General features: G+C 40.6%; 1 protein-coding gene across 4 annotated transcripts in view; it reads left to right on the top strand.

The window, feature by feature from the left end:
- The first annotated feature begins 279 nt into the window (after positions 1–279).
- Positions 280–25,226, top strand: part of MAGI2 (membrane associated guanylate kinase, WW and PDZ domain containing 2) — a 710,849-nt gene continuing 685,902 nt past the window's right edge. For all 4 annotated transcript variants that reach the window (XM_066318723.1, XM_066318722.1, XM_066318726.1 and 1 more), the window contains exon 1: positions 280–806. In XM_066318723.1, coding sequence (XP_066174820.1) covers positions 506–806 — 301 coding nt within the window. In that variant the 5' untranslated portion in view covers positions 280–505. The remainder of the gene's footprint in view (positions 807–25,226) is intronic.

Genomic DNA, 25,226 nt, shown 5'->3' with positions numbered 1-25,226 from the left:
GTCGCTCCCGCCCGCCGAGCGCCCTCGCCCCCCCGCCCGGGCCGTTCTCCGCCTTCTGCCGGCCGTGCCAGGCAGCCTCTCTCTCGGCCTTCACTACCGGGTCAGGCGAGGCGGGAGCGGCGAAGCAGCGCCCGCCTCGCTCCGGCACCGACACCGACACCCCTCCTCCTCCTCCCCGCGCCGCGGCCGTCCCCTCCCTCCCGCTGCCTCCCTCCCTCCTCCCTCCTCCCTCCTGCCAGTTTCTCTACAACTAGTGCATCCACGCGCAGGCAGGGTCCGGCCGCCGCGGCTGCCATGGATATCAGCTAAAGGCGGCAGGAGCGGGCACACAGGCGCTCCCCGACACAGCTCGCAGCCCGCGGGGCCGCCGGCCGGAGCCGCGGCCGCTCCGCCCGCCCCGAGCCTGCCGGAGGAGCGCGGCCGCCCCGGGGAGTGGGGGCACGGAGGGAGGGGGGCGAGAAGCACGGACCGCAGGGAGGGAGTCGGGCAGAGCATCCCCACGGCAATGTCCAAGGGCTTGAAGAAGAAAAGCCACTGGACGAGCAGAGTCCACGAGATCGTGATCGTGAGGAACCCGGAGGGGCAGCTGGGCTTCGAGCTGAAGGGGGGCGCCGAGAATGGGCAGTTCCCCTACCTGGGGGAAGTGAAGCCCGGCAAGGTGGCCTATGAGGGCGGCAGCAAGTTGGTGCCGGAGGAGCTGCTGCTGGAGGTGAACGAGACCCCCGTGGCCGGGCTCACCATCAGGGATGTGCTGGCCGTGATCAAGCACTGCAAGGACCCCATCCGCCTCAAGTGCGTCAAGCAAGGTAAGGCGGGCGTGGGCCCTGGGGGCCGGGGCAGGTCTGGGGGAGCGGAGGGGGAGCAACTTTGTTGCTGCAGTTTGACTTTCCCCCTCCCCGCCGGAGCCGCCCCCTCCCCGGCGGCGGGGGGAGGATGCGAGCGGCGCTGCGCGGTCCCCGCAGCCGGGCGAATTAAATGTGCGTCAGTGACAGCGCTTCGCCATGCCGGGGGGGGCCGGCCGGGGGGCGGCGGCAGCACCCCCCGCATCCCCGGGCTCACGGGGACGGGTCCCCGCCCGAGCCGCCCCTCCGTGGGCTGCCGGCGCTGCCGGGGCCCGGAGCGGCGGCCGCGGCCGGCTGCGGAGCGGGGCTTACTGCCCTTGGCTTCGCCTCGCTCCGGACGCCTTGGCGTGGGGACACGGGCCGCCGCCGCCCGCCGGGTCTCCGGTGGCGCCCGGGGTGCCTTCAGCATCTCTTTAAGTGTCATTAGCGGAAAAGTCATTCATTTGATCCCTGGTGAAAACGATCGCTAATCCCAGGGAACGGGGAGCTCCGAGCAACTGAGAGGACAGGCAGAAAGAAACTTTTGGGAGACGACGGTATTCTCTTGCCTCGCCTCTGTTCCGCTTATTTATTTTGAAGTACTGTAATAGGTTAATGCGTTTCCAGGAAAGTCAGTAGAGACGAGGCGCCGCAGATGCTGTTTACATGTTTGTTTCTGTCCTCTTTAAACTATGCTGAGTTGAGTTCTCTGCAGCTGAACGCTTGCGAGGAGGCTTCTGCTACCCCAGCGGCATTTCTGGAGCACAGGAGCTGCTCTGGGAGCAGGCTGTAGGTGCTCCTTGGCTCTGGGTGGTGCAGCGGCTGTAGGCGTATCACTGAAGTACGCATTCCAGCCGGGCACGGAGCCCAGCCATTGAAAACTTGGGGATTTCTGCGGTGGGAAGTTTTTAGATGCCATGCATCAGAGGCGCTTGTGCTCTGCAACTATAACCATCAGCCTGTGTTCAGAGGACACAGAGGAGAGTCTCTCTGAGATTGGGTATAATTTGGCAAGTTTACTTCCTCTTTGTAATTGACGGCTTATTGTTTAAAGTATCATTTGCAATACGTCTGAATGCTTGAAGAATACGCTACTTATTAGTTTATCCAAACATGACAGAACCAGTAGAAAGAATCTGATTTCCGCTCAGGTCTTCAGAATGTACTTTTTTGTATATTCAGTTATCTCCATGAGGTCAAGCCTCTATATACAGATATGATCTGGGACTTTTTTATTTTTCCTTACGGGTAAGTTGTGCAGTATGCTGTAGATCATATCTTGACAGTCAGACAATGCAGGGAGACACAATAGTTCATGTGATAAGTGAAGATAAAAAATGAGTATAATGGATTCTGCCTTGGCGGTGTAGTGTCATCTCTGGGCACCTGAACTCCAGGAAACCTGCTCTGGACTGTCCTGTTTTTATTAATAATCTTAGTGTGGGTGGTCTTACTGTGACAGGATTCAAAAACAAGCAGCAGTTGAAATGTCAAGAAGATAAGGGTAGGTTGTCTGTAATAATTTTTTTTTTCAGAAATTCTATAGATTCTTTACAATAAGGCAAATTTAAGGTTACTTTGAGTTGCTATATGTCCTATTTCTTCACTGTTTTTCTAATATTTCTCTTGAAGTCAAAGCAACCACCGGTGATTCATTAATGTGTGCACCCTTAATAAATTACCTGTCATACGTGAATTAGGGACATTAGTCAGGCTTTTAGTCTGGGAATTACTGCAAGCTTCTGCATGAGGCATAAGGGATAAATTCTGAATTCTGCCTAGTTCTATGTATCTGTGCCTGTATCTATACATATCTGAGGAGTTTCAGTTCAGTATGTTACCTCACTACAGTTTTAATGCAAGTTCTCAAAGCACTGGCCACGTGACTGTGTGTCTGGAAATGACAGTTCAGCACAGATTCTTGGACTGAGAAGAACTTCCTGGCTGGAATGATCTTTCATGTGCTCCAGCATGCTTTACGCCAAAGAGAGAAGCTTTCTGGATCCAACTTCCTATTTGATTAAAAAAAAAAAAAAAAAAAAAAGTCAATGATTTGTGCATTTTACTACCTGACTCCTCCTTCAAGTGTAAGCCAGTGTATCCCTGCGCCCCTCGGTGACAAAGCACAGGCAGCCACGTTACAGCAATATTACTATTCCCTAACAGAGCTTTGCAGCAGTGTGTAGGAGAGAAAAGGCTGAGCTATAAAATCTTTACATGTTTTTGTAACTTTTGTACTCCTTTTAATGATAAGGCACCTTTAGTGTGCTGGAACAAGGTTAATGACTCCATTATCATTCTTTCCGCATAATTTATCAATGCTATCTCTGTCAATTAGAATAGCATGACCTTGAATGCACCATGTGACTGTAGCTGCTTCTTCAGTGCTGCCTAGGAATGAAGTCAGAGAGGGAAATGTGGAGGTAGGACACGACTATTTATAATGTGATCTTTAAGAGACTGCGAGTATTTCTCTTGTTTGAAAGTTTTGACAATTCAGCTGTGAAGATTCACTTGTAGATGAAATCAGGGAATGGCTAATTCAAGAACTGGCTGTTTTGAAGCCTAGAAAAGGTGCTTTGCTAATTTTTCGTTATGTTTGATTAAACATGTCCCTCTCTGAAATAACTAAATACTTTTTCATTTATCACATTACTAGATGACATACTTCTTTTGCAAAGTCAGATGGAATATTGCTGTTTTGTGTTAGCATCTTGAATTATAAAAACTCCAAACATATAATGTAGGAGTTGCCGCATATTATGAGGAGGAGTAAACTTCATGAGAAACTGATTTGCAGTTCCATGATATGATTCAACATGAATTCTCCTAGATATGACACTGATAAATAGGATTTTAGTGCAGGAAATTGTGGCTGGGTTCGCATGGAGAGAAAAGACTGAAAGAATTATTATTATTATTATTATTATTATTATTATGTCTTAATTGTAAGAGTTCACAAAGAAATATTCCTTGGAGACTATTTCCTGTTTGGGTTTGTTTTTTGTGGTTTGTTTTGTTTTTTGTTTTCTGGGGGGGTGAGTGGGGGGCGTTTTGCGAGCCACTTGTTGTGCTACTGTTGGCAGAATCACAGAGAATCTCTGGAAATACATGGGATGGAATCTTGGCCTAGATGGAGTCAAAGGCAAAGCTTTCCTTGACATCAGATAAAGAAGGAAGGATTTCCTCTGCAAAACCCCATGCTTTTTTGAATATATACCCTTCCAATGAGAGAATTATATAAACAGTTACATTAATTGAGTGTGTTGTAAATGTACATTCTGACCTTCTCCTCTCTTGGGTGAGGATAAGAGCCTTGCACTGTTTCTTAAAGAACTACTTCTGAATTTCGAATGTGTTTGTTTTTACATGCAGAACAGTTTGGATTAAGTGCTGTCTTCTTCCCACACATGTACAGATGCGTAGTCGTAAAAGTAGCAGTGTGGTAAGGAAAGGCATCTTAATTTGGATAAGTAATCACATGGGGGAGAGTCATATGGGGAACAGTGTACCCCCCAGTTCCATTCTCTGTCCATCACTGCTGCCTCAGATCCACAGTAATTCCCACCAGTGGCTGACAGGGCTCTGTGCTGTGCACACTCACTCCTTGCAGGGTTGCACAAACAGCCCACTTTGTTGTGCTACATAAACCAGGATCTTTATTCTTTAGACAGAGTTATAAACTTCCACAGATGCCTTCAGCAGAATCCCAGTGAAGAGTCTGAAAACATGGATTTCAGAACTCAGGAGCATTGCAAAAGATTTAGTCCTGGGGCTCCTGCCTGATGCATCTCTTTCTCAAGGAGAATGGTTTGAATGTATTAGGTAACCAGGTGATCTGACCAACTGAGCAATTTAATTTACTTTTGGAAGTATTTAGTGGTATGACTGTATGAAATATTAATAAAACACTTTATATGGACACTTTCTAATGGCTCTTATCTGACTAAATAGTCAGACTTTAAGCATCAACTCCTATTTCTTTAGTTCCTTACACAAAAAAGGCATTTAGTACACATAATGTAAGGTGGAACTAGAAATAAATTTATTTTCTTAGTCCAATCATTTGCTTAATAGTAAGCATATGCTAGAACATTTTGCAGACTATGGATGTGCTTGGGCATATTTTCAAGTGCTGTCCCAGTCAGGAAAAGGTTTGGACACTCATTAGAATGGATACAAGAGCAGCCAAGTTTGGGCAGACTGCATCCTCCACATCCTATTCCTGGTGGCCGTGACTGTGGTTGCCAAGTGAAGACTAAAAGGACAGGATGGTACTTTCCCAACGCCCACTGATTTGTGGCTAAGGGCTTTAGTAGCCTTGTAGTGTTTCTTCTTAATGGGTTCATCCATAAGCTTTGCAATTAAAACCTGGCTTAACTTTTAAAATTACTTTAAAAGCCTGTGACAATCCTTTTGACAGAGAAATACAGGAATGTTGTGATTTTCCAAAATTTTGCCTGCAGGCTACAGTCTTTTTCCATACGCATGTTCCTATGTATGGCTATGTATTTTTAAATTTTTTTTCTTGGTCTTTATGGTCATAAATAATTCTTTTATACATTCATTAAAACACTCTGTGGAGGCCTTTTATTCCTGGATATCACTATATACTATATTCCAAGATGAGAATGTTTGATACACGTATCTTCACAAGAAGAACAGAATTTTGCAACAGAAATCTGCATGATTTTCCAGAATAAAAGAAATTGCAAGGGTCTTTCAAAAACCAGAACCAAAGAACCTTGAAAACCTGCATGGTTGTACTTTTCTCTATGGCTTTTGCATAGATAATATTTGAAAATCAACTGTACTTCAGACCTACTCCTTTTTCCTGATTTTGCTCCTTAGGATTTTACTAACTCCTGAAATGAAATTCCGAGTTCTTTTTTTGCCATCACTTTATGTTATTCTTATGCTTGTCCATCTTAATTTAAAGACCATTGAAGCTGACTTCTGACTCATGTAGCTTGTGATTTATTCTTCAGCTCCTCCAGAGAGCTTGTGATGTTTCATGTCAGGGACTCTGTTCACCAGCAGTAGAATTATATTCATTAGTCTTCTTCCTTCCCTGAGAATTACAAATGTGCCATTAAAGGATGGGGCCGTGACTTTGTTAGTGCATCATTTCCTTGAAGAAATTGAATAATTGAGAGTGCTCTGCTTAGTTCTGTTTAGTCACATAAGGTAAAGTTAATTTTACAGTAAGACTTGTCCATCTGTTGATACTGCTGACATCAAAGGAAAGTACTGGTGTGAGGGGGTAGAATTGTGTCTGACTTCCTTTATGCATCCTATAACCTCAGCTGCATTAATTCAGCATTTCATGAAAGATGTGGATTCTGAGCTTTTGCTTTCAGTGTTCTTGATCTTCTCCTTGCTCTTTATAGATCAGGAGCTCCTTTCATGACATGAAAGATCCTATAAATTATTCATCTGCATATTTTGTATACAAGAAATCGTGTATACATGGAAAAAAGCAGTCCTTCAAAAGGGATTTATGGGAGAAGGTGGTCACAACTGTGATTTAGAAAGGGTGATGGAGAGGAAAGTGCTGCAGTAGTTGTAGAAGCAGATGTTTCTTGTTCTTCTCTTCCTCATGGTGCTATAAACAAATAAAAAAATAAAGGATATTTTCTTTTTCTACTCGGGAGTATCAAGGCAAAGTTCAAAGAACATAGTGATATTCCTTATCTGTTAACATTTTGGAACTATTTTTTTTTTTTTGCTTATGTACTTAGGTGTTTATAAATACAAGAATATACATAAAATTTTGTACAATCTGTTTTTTGGGGACTGGTAGGAATCTGTAGGTTGAGATTGTGTAAGAATTTGTATGGTACTTTTATACAGGTATTGCTGCAGTACTGCTCTAGAATATTTGTCATTAAAGTTTTGGTGCAAATACATTTATGATAGTTACAGTAAACCTGTTCACTTTGGTGGCCAAGCAATGTACAGAATGGCACAGGATTCTGCAGTAGGAAAGAAAATAATCATAAACTTTAGAGTAAGATTGATTGGATGGCTATCCAAGTATGTGCAGTCATGAGCACAGAGTTGGAAGGTATTGATTTCAGTGGCAATGTGCCTGTCATTGGGTTTTGTTGCTGAATGCCATTACAATGCTGGCCTTGACTGAATTTTCTAAAACCACAGGGTCTGTGATCCCAACAGTATTTCTTCAGCACACCTGAATTTGTTACAAATCAGCTTTTCTTCAACCTCATAGAAATCTATTCAGTAAGAAAGTGTCATCGTTTTCTGGCCATTTTTTTAGCTTTCTAACTGTAGGCTGAAACTACCCAATGAAAAGTGGAATGGTGGCAGAAGCGAGAGAAAAGATACTTAAGGACTTTAACAAAAATTTGTTAGCATTCCTAAACTAAACAAAAATTATTGTTGGTAAATGATAATCTCAAAAACAGTATTTATGGTTTGAAAGTTCTTTTAATATTAACCTAAAATCTCTTATTTATTCAAACCTGCTATCCACAAATTGGAGACTTCACTAGAAGCTGAGCTGAAAGCAAGCTGTTGTTTGTGTGTATCTGCCATGTATTTACCCTTTTTACATTATTCTTGAACACCTAGTCAGTACCTTCAGATTGCTAGAATCCAGAAAGCTTAATCAAAGGTAGCTTGCTGTCAACACAGCACTACCAGGTGTCTTCTCATTCATACATACATTATGATTAGTAATATATGAATAATGCTGTTTCGCTCTGCTTATCAGCTTCAGAGGTTTCTCCTGTGTGTCTGATTAGTTCCACAGTGCATGAATTTGAGACGAAGGAAAGTAAGACAAGGAACAAAATGGAGAATGTAAAATTGTGTGAAAGTTCCAGGAAAAAAAAAATTAGAGATTATTAAAGTATGTTTCTGGTTTTAGATTTTACATATTCTGTCATATTGAAGAGAGTGTATGGCCCTGTGTCCCCAGCATAGGAATAGTCAGCACAGGGAACATGTGTTTCCTCAGTCTGTCTCAGTTTCTCAAAACTTGTTGAAATCTTAGAATCATTTAGTTTGGAAAAGACCTTAAATATCATTGACTCCAACCATTTACCCAGCACTGCCAAGTCCACCATTAAACTGTAAGCCTCAGTGCCACATCTCCAGGGGTGAGTGGCTCAACCACTTCCCTGGGCAGCTTGTTCCAATGTTTGACAATGCTTTCAGAGAAGAAATTTTTCCTAATATCAAATCTAAACCTCCTTTGTGCAAACTTGAGGCCATTTCTTCTTGTCCTATTATTTGGTACTTGGGAGAAGAGGCTGAGCCCCACCCAGCTACACCTCCTTTCAGGCAGTTGTAGAGAGTGATATGGTGTCCTCTGAGCCTCTTTATCTCCAGACCCTTCCCTCCATTGCCCTTCTCTGGACACACTCCAGCACCACCTCAATGTGTGTGATGAGTGGCTGAGAACTGAAAAGACAAGATCATGGATAAAGGAATGAAGCAGACCTGACCCAAATACTGAGCCTAGAGGAGCCCCACTGGTGACTGCCCACCTGCAGGGTGTAGCTCCATTCCTCCCACTCTCTAGGCCCAGCCATCCAGTCTGATATGCAGCAAATGGTGCACCAGTCCAAGCTATGACCAACTGGTTTCTCCAGAAGAATGCTGGTGTAAAGCTGTCCCTCTATAATATGCACAATGAACTCATTCCCAAGGAAAAAAAATGCATTCCTGCTTCTTCAGATGAAAGCATAAGTTATTGTTACAATGTCTGTGTTTCTGTCCCAAGTTCTCATGAAAGTGGGGTGCAGCAATGGTGCTGCCTGAGAAGTGGGGGTGAAGCACATATTTGTGTGGGATGACTTTCCTGTGCGTGTGACATTCCTGCAAAAAAAGACATTTTCCAGGTAGTGTTTCATTATGGACAGAACTGCATGCTGGATTCCTCGCTGCTCAGGCCTCCCTGGCTCTATTCCTGCATCCTTCTTCTCTGGTGCCTGCACAGTCATAGTGTCATGACCGTAAACACTGAGTAGTGGTAGTGTAGGACCATAAACACTAAGTCATTACTGCTTTTCAGGCCTCTGGCCTTGGGAAGCAAGGGCAGCAGTTCAGGTATTCAACACCATGTGAAAATGGAACTAAAATACCAAATGTGCATGTGTTTTATGGTTTTCAGGCAAGCTGGCTGAAATATAGGGGAAATAGCGCCTTTCTATGTGCATTTCTATGTATTATTTTTGTTACTTTAGTGAGCCATCCTTGGTTTGGATCAGTGTACTTCATGGAGGCCCCCCATACATTTGCAAACTATGGAGCCCCGTCTGCCACCAACATTCTTCCCTCTTGCCTGCTCCATGCCTTTAGTGCTAGTGAAGCACTTTCGTATGTTGCTGGAATTCACCTTGAACCTTTCAGGTAGCACATCTTTCAGGTCTAGCATTAGTATCAACTAGTTTATTCTGCCAGTAAGATATTTCTACTCTCTGTGCTTGAGTTCATTTCAGAAAGTATGCAGAAACTTGTTTGGGTGCAGAATTCTGGCATTCCATGATTCCAGATCATGCCTGTTCTAACGGGAGAAAGGCTGGTATAACAATCTCCCGTTGTGCCTGGTCTGGGACTCAGTGACACAGCCTTGACAAGATATGGTAGTCTCAATAGCCAGTGATGGCAGTCATTTCATTGAATTATCCAGAATAATTAAATTGTTCAAAGAGTTCCCAGGTTACTACATTGGGGGCCAGGGTTTTTCTTTGACAGTCTGTTAGGTCAGACACTGAGGACAGAATTGAGATCACTCACTCTCTGCAGAGTCATAGTGTGTTTGTTTTTAAAAATGCCGAAGAAATATCGTGTCCTCGTTATGCAGGAAAAGAAAGGAAACCCCCTAGAAATAGACTTCATCATTATGAGTAGTGCTCACAGATTTTCTGTGCAGAGCAGAACAATGGAAAGCAGTGGTAGAGTATAATGAGAAAAAATTTCTATACTATACGAGCAAGTACATTGTGTAGCTGTGTTAATATAACATTAGTATTCCAGAGTGGAATCCTTTCTGCAAACAGGTACAAATAGTCTTTTATTACTTATGTATTTATTGGCATCTTTGTATCTCACGTTGTCCTTGCATTTCTCAAAATGAAATGTGCAAAATGATTTTTTTAAATTGCATATTTAAGGTTTTTCTTTTTGTAATATAAAATAAAAAAAAAGTCTTCCAACTTTGTTTCCGTCATGCCAATCATGAATTAATCTCTGTATTTCTGTTAAAATATTTCATAAATTAACACCTAACCTGTCCTACAGAAGCTGAAAGGAAACAAAATTGGGGCATTTGTCTCATTCCAGTCATTTCACATGTAAGTTCTTACAACACACACCATTTTTTTTCTACTTAAACTTAGGCTGAAAAGTGATGAACAGTCTTATTTGTACCTCATATAAGTTGTACTGAATAGTTTCTATCATGTTACATTCTCACAGCTGATTCTTTAACTAGAATGAAATGGAATGGTTAATTTCGTTTGTGTTCCTTTCTGTTATTCCCTTACTAGGTCCTTCTTTGTGCTAAATCTGCATTAATAAATGTCACGTAAGCCTCTCACATGCTTCCAAATGGTATGTTAGTATAAACAAGTATTAATCCCATTATATTTTAATTCTCCGTCCTTGGGTTTTTTAATAGGAGCAGCAGTTTTTATTTCAAAGCATTGCTGAGTTGTGTTGCTGTCTTAAAAGCTAAAAGATCACGCAGGTGCTCCTATCATGGAATTGAAATCCTTGTGAAGTGGGAAAGGGAGCAGCTGCTGAACTCTTGTATCAGACTGATGGAGGAGCTGAACACTTCTTCAGATTAAACTATTGAGTGCTTTGCTTAGAAAAAGTGTAATTACCCCCCAGATTCCCTGTTCAGCCACTAACTACTCATTTGGAAAACTCTCCTTGAAGCTCAGGCCCACTGGAATGCCTGTTGATGATATTAGGTGGTTTGCTCTGACCTCTCTTTGTTTTATATATATACACATATATATGTATATATATATAGTAATTACATAGTCGTTATTTTTACTGGTATTTCTGATTTCTCTTTCCATCTGGGTTTGTTATATCTGCCTGTTGTCTCATGCATGAAATCTGAAAACTTTTGGTGAGAGAAACTGCCTTTTTGTTGTAGCAACTAGCATGGCAATTTGAAGTTGAGAGTCTCTCGTTTCTATGGCAATGTAAGGAAGTATTCACATTAGAGTCTAACATCATGAATTTCTTGGAATTAGTTGCTGGAAATATTCTGTATCATTTTAACACAGGATCTGTAACTCAAATTGATCATAATTCAGTCTTGGTGATAGAAGCTTTAAAGTGGATAAAAGCTGAGCAATATTTTTGGGTGTAAGAGAATATAGTAGTTATTACTAATGTGGAGCTTCTATATTGGTAGTGCTGGTTTGTTGTCTGATGGTTTTTCTATTACAGCTACTTCTAGTGGAGCCTATTCAAAAAAACCTTTGTTTTCATGTGTACAGAGAATATGTTTCCTGAAGAATTTGGTTTTTCATTTTATCTACTTGATTACAGATGTGGAAGAACGTTTCTGCCCTGTAAACTTCTAGAAGAATTACTGGAATTTCTGATAAGCTGGTAAAAAGAGCTTTTTCAACACTCATTCTATTTGGTCATTTTCCAGTAAAAATAGCATAAAAAATTTCAGGAGAAGAATCCATCCCAGTACTGGAGGTTTTGTTAGAAAAACAAGTAAAATCAAGATGTTGCATTTGCTTAATTAAAGCTAAAAGTCAGTAATTGAAATCTCAGTTAAGAGATCTTCTGGATTCATATTTATGTTGAGTTTTTATGTGAAGCCTGTGATACTTACATACTAAAATAGTCTTCAGAACAGATGAACCCATAAAACTTAAATATGCCACTTTTAAATATGTGTGAAATATTGTATGGGTTTGCGTACAGTTAATCTGACTTGCAGAAGTGAAACAGCTGCTTTGCCTCAATACGGATTCATGTCTGTGCTTCTGCTTTAAGGGCAGTGGAATTAATGTTTCTGAGGGTAAAAGTCAGAGAAGCTGAAAGTTTGGTTTTGGTTTTGATTTTTTAACATATGTGAGAAGACACCTCCTGTGTGTGTCTAGAGCAGTTCTAGTGCTAGAAAAGTAGTAAATACAATTAGTATTCTTTTGGGTCAATATTAGGATGATTTCTGGTAAGTAGTGAGCAACTTTCTCACCAACTGCTGTTGGAACCTGTAGGAACAGGTTGCATGAGCTGCAGAATTCCTCCCTCTGTATCTGTGCACTGCTGGCCAGCTAGTGAGAATGCTGCTGCTGGAATAGAGATTTGCAGCTGGGACATTAAACCAGAAGTTTTCACTTGTATTCCTTTAGGTACTAATATTGGCCTTATTATTAGACTATCTGAATAGCTTCCAAATTCTAAAAATCATTTACAAAATCTTACTCAGAGTCTCAGACAGGGAGGTATCCTTGATGTCCTCAGCTACCTCTGTGAAGTTCAGTATGAGGAGGGAAGCTGGGACTGGGTAAAACTTCCTTTGCTCTTTGGTCTCCTGACCGAGGCTATGAGATAGAGAAACCACTGGAAAATTACTGAGTTTGACAATTATAGTGATTTTTGTCCTCTGTGCTGTCTTTTTATGATTTTGTTTTTCGTTTTTAAATAAAATTTATCTCATTATTAAATCCTGTCCTGTTTTTTAGGAAGAAAGGATCTTTCTAAATATGTATGGTTTGCCCATAGAACTGGTACTGTATTTCTCCAATATAATTGCTTAGTTTTTTCCTTTTATTCTTTAGAAAATTAATCTCTTACAACATGAATGTTGTTATTAGCCTATGAAGCCAACTGAAATAAGATCTCATGGTGACAGGTTTATAAAGGCAAATTAGACACAGGATAGGTAGGAATAGAGAGAACTGCACAGTGGTGAAATGGCTTGCCAAAAATCTCAGATCAATCAATAACAGAGTGGAGAACACTGCAATGTAATTTAAAAGTCTATGCAAGCAGTACTGCATCCAAGTAAAAGCACACAAACCACACCAGATCCCCTCTCCTGTTCAGTGAGGGTTTCTATTGATTACTTGAGTAAAACATTTTTGTAGGTTATTTTACATTTTACATGACAAATCCCATGTAAAGCAGAAGCTGTTTTATTAACGAAGGCGCACAGTCGTGCAGAGGTATCTGCAGATGAGAAGGTGTGATGGAGTGTTTTCCCCTAAAATGAAACGCATTTCAGAAATATGTTGGAAGTGGTAAAGTGTAGGAAACCAAAGTTATATACATTTATATATTTTAATGAGATATTTTTGTTTGTTTGCACTCCTAATTGGACAAGTAGGTACACCAGTCACACTGTATGAAGCACTTATTAGAGCTGTTTTGGCGTGTTAAAGCCACTGTGTGACAAATAACAAACTATAAATAACTTTTGTGGGGTTTCTTTTGGGGTGTTTATTCCTCCACCCACCCGCTTTGTCTTTTTGTTTTAAAATGTTTTGGAAATAGGAGAAGTCCTAAAAATGTTACCATAGGCAGAGTTGTTACCATAGGCATAGGCTGAGTAAAATGTACAAAATACTAATTAAGAACCCAGCGGGAGCCTCTGCCTTTTCACAGTGGTGGGAGACTTCAGATTGGCTTCCCTGGGTGGTGGCTCCTTTCAGAGCCCTGGTGTTGCCACCTTTTGAGCCAAACTGGATGGGGTTATTGGCAAAGTCTTAGATTTAGCCCAACTAGACATCCCACCAAATTGATGAGGAATTGTGGAGATCAGCCTGTGCTGATGGTACAAGGAGACCTGGTAATCCCAGGCAGAGCTCACCGCTGTCAGTTCTGGTTACACCAAGGGTTTCCTTTGTGCCTCTTTGCTTCTGTCCCTCTGTGAAGAGCTGCTGGTGCCTCTTGGTGCTTTCACCTCCTCTTTGGCATTGGTTTCTCCTTTCTCACTGGAAGCTGTTTGCTCCCCCTCCCCTTGGAGAGGCTGGGACAAAGGAAAGTGCTGCTGCTCTGCTGGAGCAGGTTTCACTGTCTAGAAGGTTTCTCTGTTCTCCTTTTTCAGTGGTTGGGGCCTGTGTGGAGTTAAAGCAGTGACCAGTGAGAGGTCAGGGTAGGATTTGCATAAACAAGTCTGCTTAGGTCTTGCTGAATCCACCCTTTGTTTTCAGGAGAAAGGAGTTGCATAACATTAAGATGGCATCTAGCTGAGGTTCTGCAGTCCTTCTTTTACTCCCCTTCTATATACCACAGTACTTCTAGATCCTTTAAATAGAGCTAGCACAAGCCAATGCAGCACATACCTGTTTTTTTATTCTGTTGAAGCATTCATGTGTCCTTTTGACAGCCATGCAGTCCTGTTTGATGTGCAGCACCCATTATTCTATGGGTCCTGATGGGACTTTGGTCCTGAAGTTGATCATGAGCACACTGTTGCCTTGTTTGCATTATTAATTTACCAGGCTTTTTACATACAGTCATTGGTAGGTCTGAGGACAGAGGAAACGCTGAAAAGCTGATGTCTCCAGCTGGTGAGGGAGGGCAGCTGGTTCACAGTGCATGGTGAAACTGCTCAACAATTTGCTGCAGAAAATGTGTAATGTTCTGTATGGCCAGTATCACCAGGGAATAAGTGAGATAAGCTACACTTTGGCTCAGACACCAGACTTACCAGTCTGTACTCCTATAAAGCAGGGTTCCAAGCAGTGTTTGTTGGAATGGCACTGGCATCATTACCCTCCCTGGACCAGGTGTCCTGAATTCAGCCTGGGATCAGCCTGTTCAGGCATGGCAGGTGTCCTCATAGCAGAAGGTAAAAACACCTGTGTTTAAAGGGTGCTGAGTCATTCTGTGCTGGAGAATACTCATTTTCTTTTCTTGTACCTCTTTGTGTGTCTCCCACTGTCCTCAGAAGGATGGGATAGCTGAAGCTGCACAGGGTGCTAAGGCCAACCACATTCCAAAACAGACGATGGAGTAGTGCGTTGCTGTCTGTGTGAGAGGGAACCTGAGCTCTGGGAATGTTGTGTGGGGCACCATAAAGCTCTTGCTGAAGGCACACTTGCAAGCAGGTGACCTGGATGGGCTCCAGTTTGACCTGTGGAGCAGGTCTGTGCAGTAATGCCCTTGGTGTGGGACTACATTTGGGTATAAATTCCTCAACTAATATTTGAAGGATTGCCTTCTTTCTCCTCCGTTTTATTTTTCAAAAGCACGAAATGAAACCAAATGTCAGTGCTTCATTCTTTTAAAGCAGAATCATTGTTTTCTGACCAGTCTTTCTCACTATAGTTTTATCTGTTTAACTCAAGAGCACATGTTTCCTGCTGCTTTGCCTGGCTACATGTTACACATGAGAAGTGTCCTATCCACTGAAAGCTAGTAGCAGCTTTCCACTTGCTATTTGGAAGCCTTTCTAGCAAGAGATGACCCCATCACATCATGTTTATCTTCTAAGATCTGATGGATTACAGAACTAGTGTGCCATTGCTCTGAATCAAAAGTTTATGCACATGTTTATTCATGTTTTGCCTGAAAACAGTATTATCTGTCACTGCTGAGAAGCGATTTCTGATCAAATCCAGGAGCAACCAGGCCTCTCTGAGTCTAAAGCCTTTTTAATTTTTCCCCCCTCTGGCTGGTAGCTACAGATAACTGCTGTCTCTTGGAAACACCCTGCAGTTAAGGTGGGTGAACCTGCAGAGTATTATTTACACAGGAATTTTTCAGAAGGGCAGCAGAATAAAGCGGGGAAAAAGCCTCTAGCAAGATGCTTCACCCAGATTGGTAAGTCAAGGATCCCTCTTTATATTTTAGAGGGTTTTTACATTTATTTTTCTGTTACAAAGAGCTGCTGAACTTGTAGCAATTCTTTTGTAAATAAAATATTTAAATTTTTTTATAATGTAGAAATGACTTTACAAAGATCAGATTTTTTTTTCTCACCCTTTTCTTCCCCTTTATTACCGTAACCAGCACATTGCAAAGGCTTTGTGTTCAGCCTTTGAATTGTATGTAAAATATACAATAGTAAATGGGACCTGTAGCAAAGAGGCTCCGTTTTTAGCATCTAAAGGTATTTTACACATGTGGAGTTTTGTATAAGAAACAAAGAAATCCCTGGAGAGGAATTTTTTACAGGAATGTGTAGTGATAGGACAAGGAGTAAAAGTTTCAAACTGAAAGAAGGTCGGTTTAGTTTAGAAATTAGGAAGAAGTGACTTACTGTGAGGGTAGTGAGGTTCTGGAAGAGGTTGCCCAGAGAAGCTGTGGATGTTCCATCTCTGGAAGTGTTCAAGGCCAGGTTGGGTGCGGCTCAGAGGAACCTGGTCTAGTGAAAAGTGTCCCTGCCCATGGCAGGGGATTGGAACAAGATGATCTTTGTCACGATTAACAGTATTATAAGTCATAGAACTTTAAAGTTTGGCTTTGAGGGGCTAGAAACTGCAGTTTTCTCAGAGAACATAAATTACAGGTGTTCTGTAGCTTTCAGTGTGAGGTGCACATTTCTTGCAATCTCTCAGCCAAATGGACCTGCCCATGCTGAGCAGCCCAGCAGCTGGCCCAGCGGGAAGTGGCTGTCATCGCCCAAAATGCTTCTCAAGCCTGCTGGAGCCAGCTCCTGCTTCCCCCAGGAGCAGCCTGTTCCCAGTGCCATCCCAGCACAAACAATAGCTTCTGACTGCTCCAGCCCAGGAGTGGTCGTAACTGTTTCCACCTGCATTTTTTCATTTGTCAGCTTTGAGATCTTCCTTCAGCTCATTTTCCTTTGGAAAAAAGTTTGTCTGTTAACAGTCAGCTGGGTGTCATGTTTGCTTGAAAAACACCTGCAACAACACATAATTTCTGCTTCACTCATGTCAAACCAGATCCAAGAATTACATGCCCATGCTGACTTAGGCTATATTGTTTGGAATTACATTGGAAATGCATGAATTTTGCGTGTCCTGCTGAGCTTTGCTTTATTTTCAATATGCCAATATCAGCTACTCAGGGAAATTTCATCAGTTTTATCAAGTTAACAGTACAGCATGGAATATTTCATATTTCTCTTAGGGGAGGATTTCCAATCAACTGTTTTCAGATACTGCATTTCTGTATGTTGGAGCTGTGTTTTACAGGTTGATAACTGAGTTTTGGTTACTAAAGCTGTCTGTAAGCAATGCCTGTAATTTGTTTCTGTCTTACAACTGTTTGTGGAACCAGGAAATTTCCGATTGCTCTTTTTTCCTGAGATTATTGCAAAGTATTTCTACAATTGTTTACTGTACATACCAGAATAATCTGGTCTGGAAGGGGGAGAAAAGGTAGGAGTGGAAGGCACTGCTGAGTAATTCCATCCCATCTAAGAGGTTACAAGGCTTTGTCAGTCTGTTGTGCTGATGCTACTGCCTGAGAATTTCCATCTTTTCAGATGATGTATTCTTGCTTCTTGCACCGGGTTCTTCAGGTTGTGGGTTTTTTTTTTTTTTTTTTTTTTTTTTTTTTTTTTTTTTAGTGAAGACAGCATCTAATTAAGAGCTGGGAAGTTTCACTGGGAACTGGAGATGTCCTGCCTTTGGAGCCCTGGTTATGATGTGCAGGAAAGACTGTTCTGCAGTTCAGCTTGGGAAGTGAAAGAGGGCTGGAGCTGGTGCCCTGACTCTAAGAGTGGAGAAGGGAGAGAGATTGCTCTCCCCAGTGAGACAATTCCAGGTCTTTGTGCTTGTTGGAAATGATGGGAGACCAAGGGAGGTGTGCTTTCAGTTGGGCTTTGTGCATGGGGCAGAAGCCTGTGCCCTTGGCAGGCTCCTCCACGGTGGCTCATGAGCCAGAATCCCCCTGTAGACATTAAGCGGAAAAATCTCAGTGTAACAGATCATTAGAGCTGTTTGTACAATTCATTGTACAATTCAGTCAATGGAGAAAATGAATGTACTTGGTCTGAAAAAAATTCTGTGTTTCCTCCAATTTTTATGAATGTGTGTAACAAGAAACTCTGGAAAAGCTGCATGTTAATGCATAAGTGGTTAAGTTACAGTAGCATTAAGGATTTGATTTAAACCAACAGATTCAAGGATTTCCGATGAAACCGAAAATCTGTCTTTTCATCCATATTTTGTTAAGCATGTTGTGTATGAAAAATATCCTCTTTTTGTGACTGTTTTCATGGATATGCTTTTTTCATTTTATCAGTGGAAGAGGTTCAGTTTTTCTGTGTTACATTAAAGCAGACCCAGAGCAACTAACTGATGCTGTCTGTTCGAATCATTACTGGTGTGTTGGGGCATGTTCAGCCTCAATCAGATAAACACTCTTCTCTATCACAGTCTTTGATCATGTCATTTGGTAGGAGTTACATGCATATTCTCACTGTGTTTCAAACATCTTGGCTCTCTTGGCTCTTTTCACACTCCCACCCTGTGTTGTAAATATGTTTTATTACATAGCTCTAACACTAGAGCACTCAATGCATAGAACTGTAGAAATAATTTGGAAAAGACTGCTGAGATTGAGTCCAGCCTTTAACTGATCACCACCTTGTCAAGTAGACCTCAGTGTTAAGTGCCACATCCAGTTATTTCTTGAATACCTCTGAGGACAATGACTATGAAATATGTTGTTGCTGTCATAGAATCACAGAATGGTTTGGGTTGGAAGCAACCCAAGAAAGATAGTCTCGTTCCAAGCCTTCTGCTTGGAAAGGCAGGGGCACTTTTCAGCAGACCAGGTTGCTGAAATCCTCATTCAGCCTGGCCTTGAACATTGGGGATGGGGCATTCACAGCTGTTCAGAGGTGCCTATTCCGGTGTCTTCAGTCTCCTTTTACCCTCACTGTAAAGAACTTCTTCATAATATCTAATGTAAGTCAATCTCTTTTCTTTTGAAACCACTGCCCCTTTTCCTGTCACTGCATGTAGTCCTTTTCCTGCTCTCTTGTAGCCCTTTAGAAACTGAAAGATGCTCCAAGGTCTCTGGAGCTTTCCCATCTCCAGTCTGAACAGTCCCAACTCTCAGCTTGTCTTTGTAAGGAAAGGGGCTCCAGACCTCTGATCATCACTGTGGCTCTTCTCTAGACTCACTCCAGCAGGTCCATGTCCTTCTCACATTAGAGGCTCCAGAGCTGTACACAGCACTGCAGATGGGATCTCACAAGAGTGGAGTAAAAGGAAAAATTACCTCCCTTGACCTGTTGGTCATGCTCTTTTTGGTGCCACTCAGGATATGGTTGGCATGTTCAATGGCTTTGAGTGTGGCTCCTGAAGTACTGATAAAGGTGCTATCTCAAGGAGTAAACCAAAGCTAACAAATAGACCAAGTGAAACCCCGCAAAACAACAAAACAAAAACCTCCAAACCTTAAAAAAAAAAAAGTAAACAAAAGGGAAATGAAAGTAAAAAATATAGAGCATCCAGAAGATGCTTTGTAGACTCCATAATTTAAAACCAATGTTAATCCATTTGAAGTTATGTGATGCTTAAAAAAAAATAAAAAAAAGCTTGCAGCTGTTCTAGACTGGGGATATCGCTGCTGCTGTTCATCACTCCCATGGCCAGGGGAAGGAAACCAGGGTGCCACTGCTGGGGTGTCAGAGCGAGCTTGGCAACAGCAGGGAGGGGGACAGCAGTGCTGGGGCCATCTGAGCCTTTGGTGGTGGTGTCTGGGTGGATGGAGAAGAGACTGGAGGTGGCTACAACCAGTTCTTCCCCTCCGTGCCAGAGCAGTGCATCTCTTTGTGAGAGCTCTCGTAGTTATTTACATGCAGTTGTACATGTGAAGGGTCTGTATGCTAAAGTCATGACAAAAGAAGGTTTATGATATCTGTGCCACTTGATATGGTGCTGAGATACAATAATGTCATTATTGTGTTTGTTACCTGTTTTAAAGTGGCAAATGTACTGGTAGTTTCAGTATTGTTAGGTGTTTGAAATGTGCAGTGTTGTATATTTTAAGATGCTTAAGTAGATTAGGCAATGGGCAAACACTCAGAGATCTGGGCTCTATCTGATTCTCTAGAAACCTTAAATAAATTTCTCAGTCTCTCTACCTTAGTTCCCCAATGATAACAAAATCACATAGATTATTAAACTAATAATAGGTCTGTTCCTCAGAAAGAGTTCTAAGGGAACTCAATTAATGATTGTGATGCATTTGTCTGCAATAGCAGTCAGGGTAGCATACTAATATGACTTACAGACATGTAATTGCTAATTAATCAATATTGACCTGTTCCTTGAAAAGTAAACTCTGAAAGCTGAATCCGATGTTTTGTAAATTTTATAGAAGTTTTAGTTAATTTTTTTTAAATTCAAGAGTATGTTCTTTTTTGTTCCATTTTCTCTGCATATGATGCACTGGCTCAAGATGCTTTCCGTATCAGTTTTGAGACAATTCTCTGATCAAGTCAGTGATCTTTTTTATTATGTCTTCCTACTTCTGCTTTTTTTTTTAGCTGCACAGAATGGTCTTTCCCCTTTAGCTGAGAAGTATTTTTTCTGCTATTATTATTTTCCAGAGAGTTATTTTTTTCTGCTGGAGATAGTTAAGGTAGAATGCTCACAGAGTGCATTCATTATGCTTCTCCTTTCAGCACGGCAGCCTGTGTGCTAAAGGTTTTATTTAAGCATGTAAAGCAGTTCATGTAAAACTGATGGCTAAATGTTTGGACTGTGGGGCAGTTCCAGACAGTTTAATTCTTACTTTCCAACAGAACTGTAGTAGTAGAAGTTTATGTTGTTTGTGAGTCTTATCTTTGCACTAGATTTTTCTCCTGAGTGTTTGTGAACACTCTGGAAGATATCTGGCCAGAAATATCTCTGTGTTAGTTTGTTATCCTTCTTCAGCATTGTTACCATTCTGTGGTGTGTCTATTTTATTTATTCCTATAAGGAATCTACATTCTGCATTATTTTTTTTTCTTTTCTAATGTTTTGCACTTTATTTACATCCAAAATCATACTTGTGGTTATTCTCATGTTGGTTGTAGATGCACAATTAAAAGTGAAGAGAGGTATAAAAGCCTCAGTCTGAGTCAATACTGAAGGTAACTAGACTGAACCCTTTATCTGTATTTGCTGGCTTCTAATTGCCCAAATCCTACATGTTGGTTGCAATATTTCAGTAAACTTTGGGAGCACTAGGTCCATTAAAAAATAAACCAAGGAAAAGGTAAAGCCACAATTGACAAACAAGTGTAAAACTTGATTCCAAATGAAGGTGATTTGGAAAAGAAAAAAGTATTAATTATTCCTTTGATCTCTGTTTGATATTAAATAATTTGAAATTCAGCTTTTTTTTTTTTTTGAACATACGATTTCCTTATGCACTTCTGAACTGTTTGGGGTTTTTTAGGTAGTTTTTCAGGTATCCTACATGCCTAGCCTGGGGCTGTTTATTGTTTTCACATGTCAAATAAGAGAGGATATAATCTTCTTTTCTTTTGCCTCAAAATGATCTTACAAAATTATGGTTAGTTTATTTGGATAGTCTTGAAAGGGCAAGTCTTTTAAAAGAAAGTAATTCATCTGCATAAACAAATATAAGATATAAACAGACTGAATTAGTTTATTTCTATTTGAGATTTTTTGTAAAATCTGGGGCAAGGTGTGCTGTCTGCTAAGACATTGTACAACCTGATTATATCTGCTGTTGAATTGCCCTGTGTTCATGGAAAAAATGAAAACACAATATTCTTCACTTCTTGTGCTTTAAGGTACTGGAGGCTATCATTACTCCACTTATAGGAGCAATATCTGTTGCCAATGAAGGTAGATATTTCCTAAACTTATTTTTTAAATTGTTATTTATCTGCCATAAATTAGTTTATATTTACTATATTGGGTTAAAAGGACCAAAATGTCTGACTTTGATGCATAGCAAACTATTATCCATGGGAACATTAAATTTAAGTCACTCCATATCTCTGCTTTATATTTCAGGTTTACTGTTTATCATCATGCCCAGTGTGAAAAGTTTTAGGGGAAGGATTTGTTCATTTTTATGGAGCTTGAAAAGCTGAACTGTGGCTTGAAGTGATCTTTGATTCCATTCTTCTATCCAACTACAAATATCTGAACATACCAAACATTCATTTACATTCACATGTAAAGCAAGAGCCAATATTTTAAGTTTTCATCATCTTTAGTTTTGTATAATCTGCTGCCCACAAAGTGGTCGAGATGGATGTGATGAAGTCCAATTGCTCTTCCTTAGCCAATACATAAATTATAGATTTTTTTTTTCCTATGGTAAATTATTGTGGCAAACCTGTATTCTCAAGGGCTCTGTACTGCTCCCTAGGTGACTTAAGAACAAAAACTGCAACTTAGATGTCTGCATCATGGTGGCTGAAAAAGCAGTTCATTGTAGGTGGAACATTTGCTTAGGGCTGATGTCATGATCTAGGAACAAAGCAGTAATGTGCAATTTTTTTTTTTTCATTGTGAACAAAATTCAATTTCTTTTGTCAGATACAAGTTTTAAAAAACCTTCCTCAGCTGTGATGCAGATAAATACGGAGATTTTTCCAAACAGCTGTATAAGCCTTGAGAGCATATGAGAGCTGAGAGCTCTCATATGAGTGCTTTTTTACATGTTCTGATATAAACCCTTAAGTTTAACAGTAATAAGAAGCTGCTACAGATTAATTCATAGGGTAGTTAAAATTAGTATCACGTTTACCTTGTGTGAAAGAGAAGAAATGTTATTAACAGATAAAAGAATAAAGTATGTGATAATTAACACTTTTACTAGTCAAATTTATCGAAGGCCACTGGAAACTGAATTTTTCTTTCTACAGTCCTACCTGAGAGTCACCTGAAAACTGAAAGTATTTTGGAAAATTTTAAAAGTTGTTTTGGTAATTTGTCTTTGAGCAGTTCTAGCATTTATTGATTCTAGATTTATGGATGCTTGACATTCTAGATAGTAAGGTTTAGTATCAAAGATCTAAATGCTTTTGGTCTTAAGCTGAGCTGGAATGGCTTTTCATAGTCTCTCTGAATCCTCATTAATCTCACTGGGAAATATGGACATGTAATGATTTTTGGAAAATGATATTACAGTTTTGGGCAGCACAAAGCATAGAAAACTGAAAAAAAAAAAAACCAACCCAAAAAACAACAAACCAAAAAAAAAAAAAAAAACCCCAAAAACATGTTGAGGTAGAATATTCACTGTTGAGATACTGGAGTATGTAAGCCTGGAGAAAAACATGCCAGGACTGGGATTTCAAATGGACACAAGGGAGCAGGAAATCACTGAAATAGAATAGCTCTCCTGAAACTTCTCTAAGAGAGTAAGGTTGCTATGAAGTGTTGGTTTCCTCAAATAATTTTATGATCTCTGGGAACCTGAGAGAGCTGTGTTGAGCATTGATGATCACTCAGGATTGAGGCCAAAGCTTGTTTTGACAGTAAATGCAACTTGACCTCACTCAATATCACAGCTGTTCTCTAGGATTCCAGCATAGGAACTAAAATTGGTAGGGTTATTAGTGAGTCTGGCTTCTGCTGTGCTGTAGTGCATGATTTAGTTTAGTAATTTGTTTAAAAGAGCCATCTGATTATTTTAGCCATTGATTCCATTTGGTGCTGTCTAATTCCACTCAGTAATGGGCAGGTCTTCATTTCTGCAGAGTCCATTTTTCAAGGGGAGGAAACATATTGTATTCCTTCGTTGTATACACATACAAAATAAGAATCAGTATTTACAGAAGGGGAAAAGGAAGTAGCCATATACCTTGAAGACAAAAATTTATTCTCTTTTTAATTTATGTGGAAGAGACAAGTAACTGAATGGTGGTGCAAAGAGGAAGTGAAAATTTGTGTTGGTTTGGCTTATTTTTTCCACTGGCATTTCTTACATTCCCAATAAATGATTGAGTGACCATGGTGGAGTCAAGGGGTTTTGCTGTTGATAAAACATACTGATTTTCCCAGGGTAAATAACACCTGAGAAGTGGTAACTTGGGAGGTGCCTTTAATACCAACCACACTTGGGTGAATTCCTTCATACCAAGAACACAGTGGCTCACCCTCTTCTGGGAAGGTCACCTGGTGTGGATTCTGCCCTGTGGAAAATAGGAATGAAACAGAAAAAATACTTTTTGGTTGTTCACTACCTAGATGTGCTTGTGTCAGATGTGGGCAGTGCCCAGGGTGGCAGCTCTGAGGAGCCCTGGGCTGCATGTGCTGAGTGCTCATGGAGAGAGCAGTGGGGTCACTGAGGTGTACCTGGTCTGCCCTGCAGTGACTCTTAGCAGTTTTGGTAACATGTGTGAATAGGGTTGTTCCTTCCATCCCCTGCAGCCATTCGTGCAGAATTTATCTATTTTCCAGTTGCCACAAGAGTTCAAAAACTTTGTGGGCGCCTTGTAAAAGAGCAGATTACTGGTGTATATATGATAGATTTGGGAGGTATCAGTGGCAGTTGTCATGTAAATTTACTGCATTTTCCAATAACTTGCAATCCTTAGCACTGTAGGCTGCATTTCACCACCTGATACAAAAATATAAGTTTGGGTTTTTAAAGAAATCTGTATTACATTTCTGGAATTACTAGGAATAGTCTGTGAAAGTGAAATATGTGAAAGTTGTTGTCACAACCTGAAGAGTAGTTTTGTGTTCCAGTATCAGCATACTTTTCTAGGAGTGAGAAAAACCCCAAAATCTAAAAAAAGAGTGTAAATTAGCTAAATCTTTTTTTATTATGTGTAAGTGGGGGGAAGAGCAAAATTATATTCTTCAATAGCATAATAAGATGCCTCAATAAATTGTTGTCTTCATGTAGTTTAACACTGTTTTACTTTATTGCTCTGATCCAGGCTACAAGATTCTTTCGTTTGGCCATAGCTGGTTATAGCTCATAAGCATTAGTATTCGCTGAAACAATGTAAAACTAGTGGAGGACAAAAGTAAAATTACCCTGTTAACTACTATAAATAAGTAGCTAGGTTTTAATGCGTAAAGATAAATCAGAGAAGTAATGCCAAAGGTGTGTCAGAATTCAAATTGTCTACGTTTATAGCTCCGTGGTGAAATTCTGCAAAATTCACTTTATCTGCACACTTGTTTCCCAGAATTCTCTAACTTTGACAAGCTTAAAAGTATTTGAGTTTAAAAAATACAAATGAATTCAAAAGGACACTTTCTAAAACGTTCATTTAAAAACTCATTAAAATATAAAACCCCATTCAAGTAAAGAGAACACAGAAGGAGGCTCAATTTATGTCTGACTGAATTTATGAATTTTTTTACTGGATGGTATAAATATCTTTTTCTGAACTCCTGTCTGACCACTAAGGATAAAATTTACTTCATTGCCTGTTGATTCACATGTTGGAAAAATCTTGTGTACAAAAGAAAAGCAGATTTGGTCTCTTATTTGTGATGTACTCAGAATCATGTGACTTAATCACTTTGGGTAGTAACCGGA

Source organism: Sylvia atricapilla, chromosome 5, assembly GCF_009819655.1.
Source record: "Sylvia atricapilla isolate bSylAtr1 chromosome 5, bSylAtr1.pri, whole genome shotgun sequence".
Taxonomy (NCBI): Eukaryota; Metazoa; Chordata; class Aves; order Passeriformes; family Sylviidae; genus Sylvia; species Sylvia atricapilla.
Note: the sequence above shows the minus strand (reverse complement) of the source record. Positions and strands in the feature narration are given on the sequence as shown.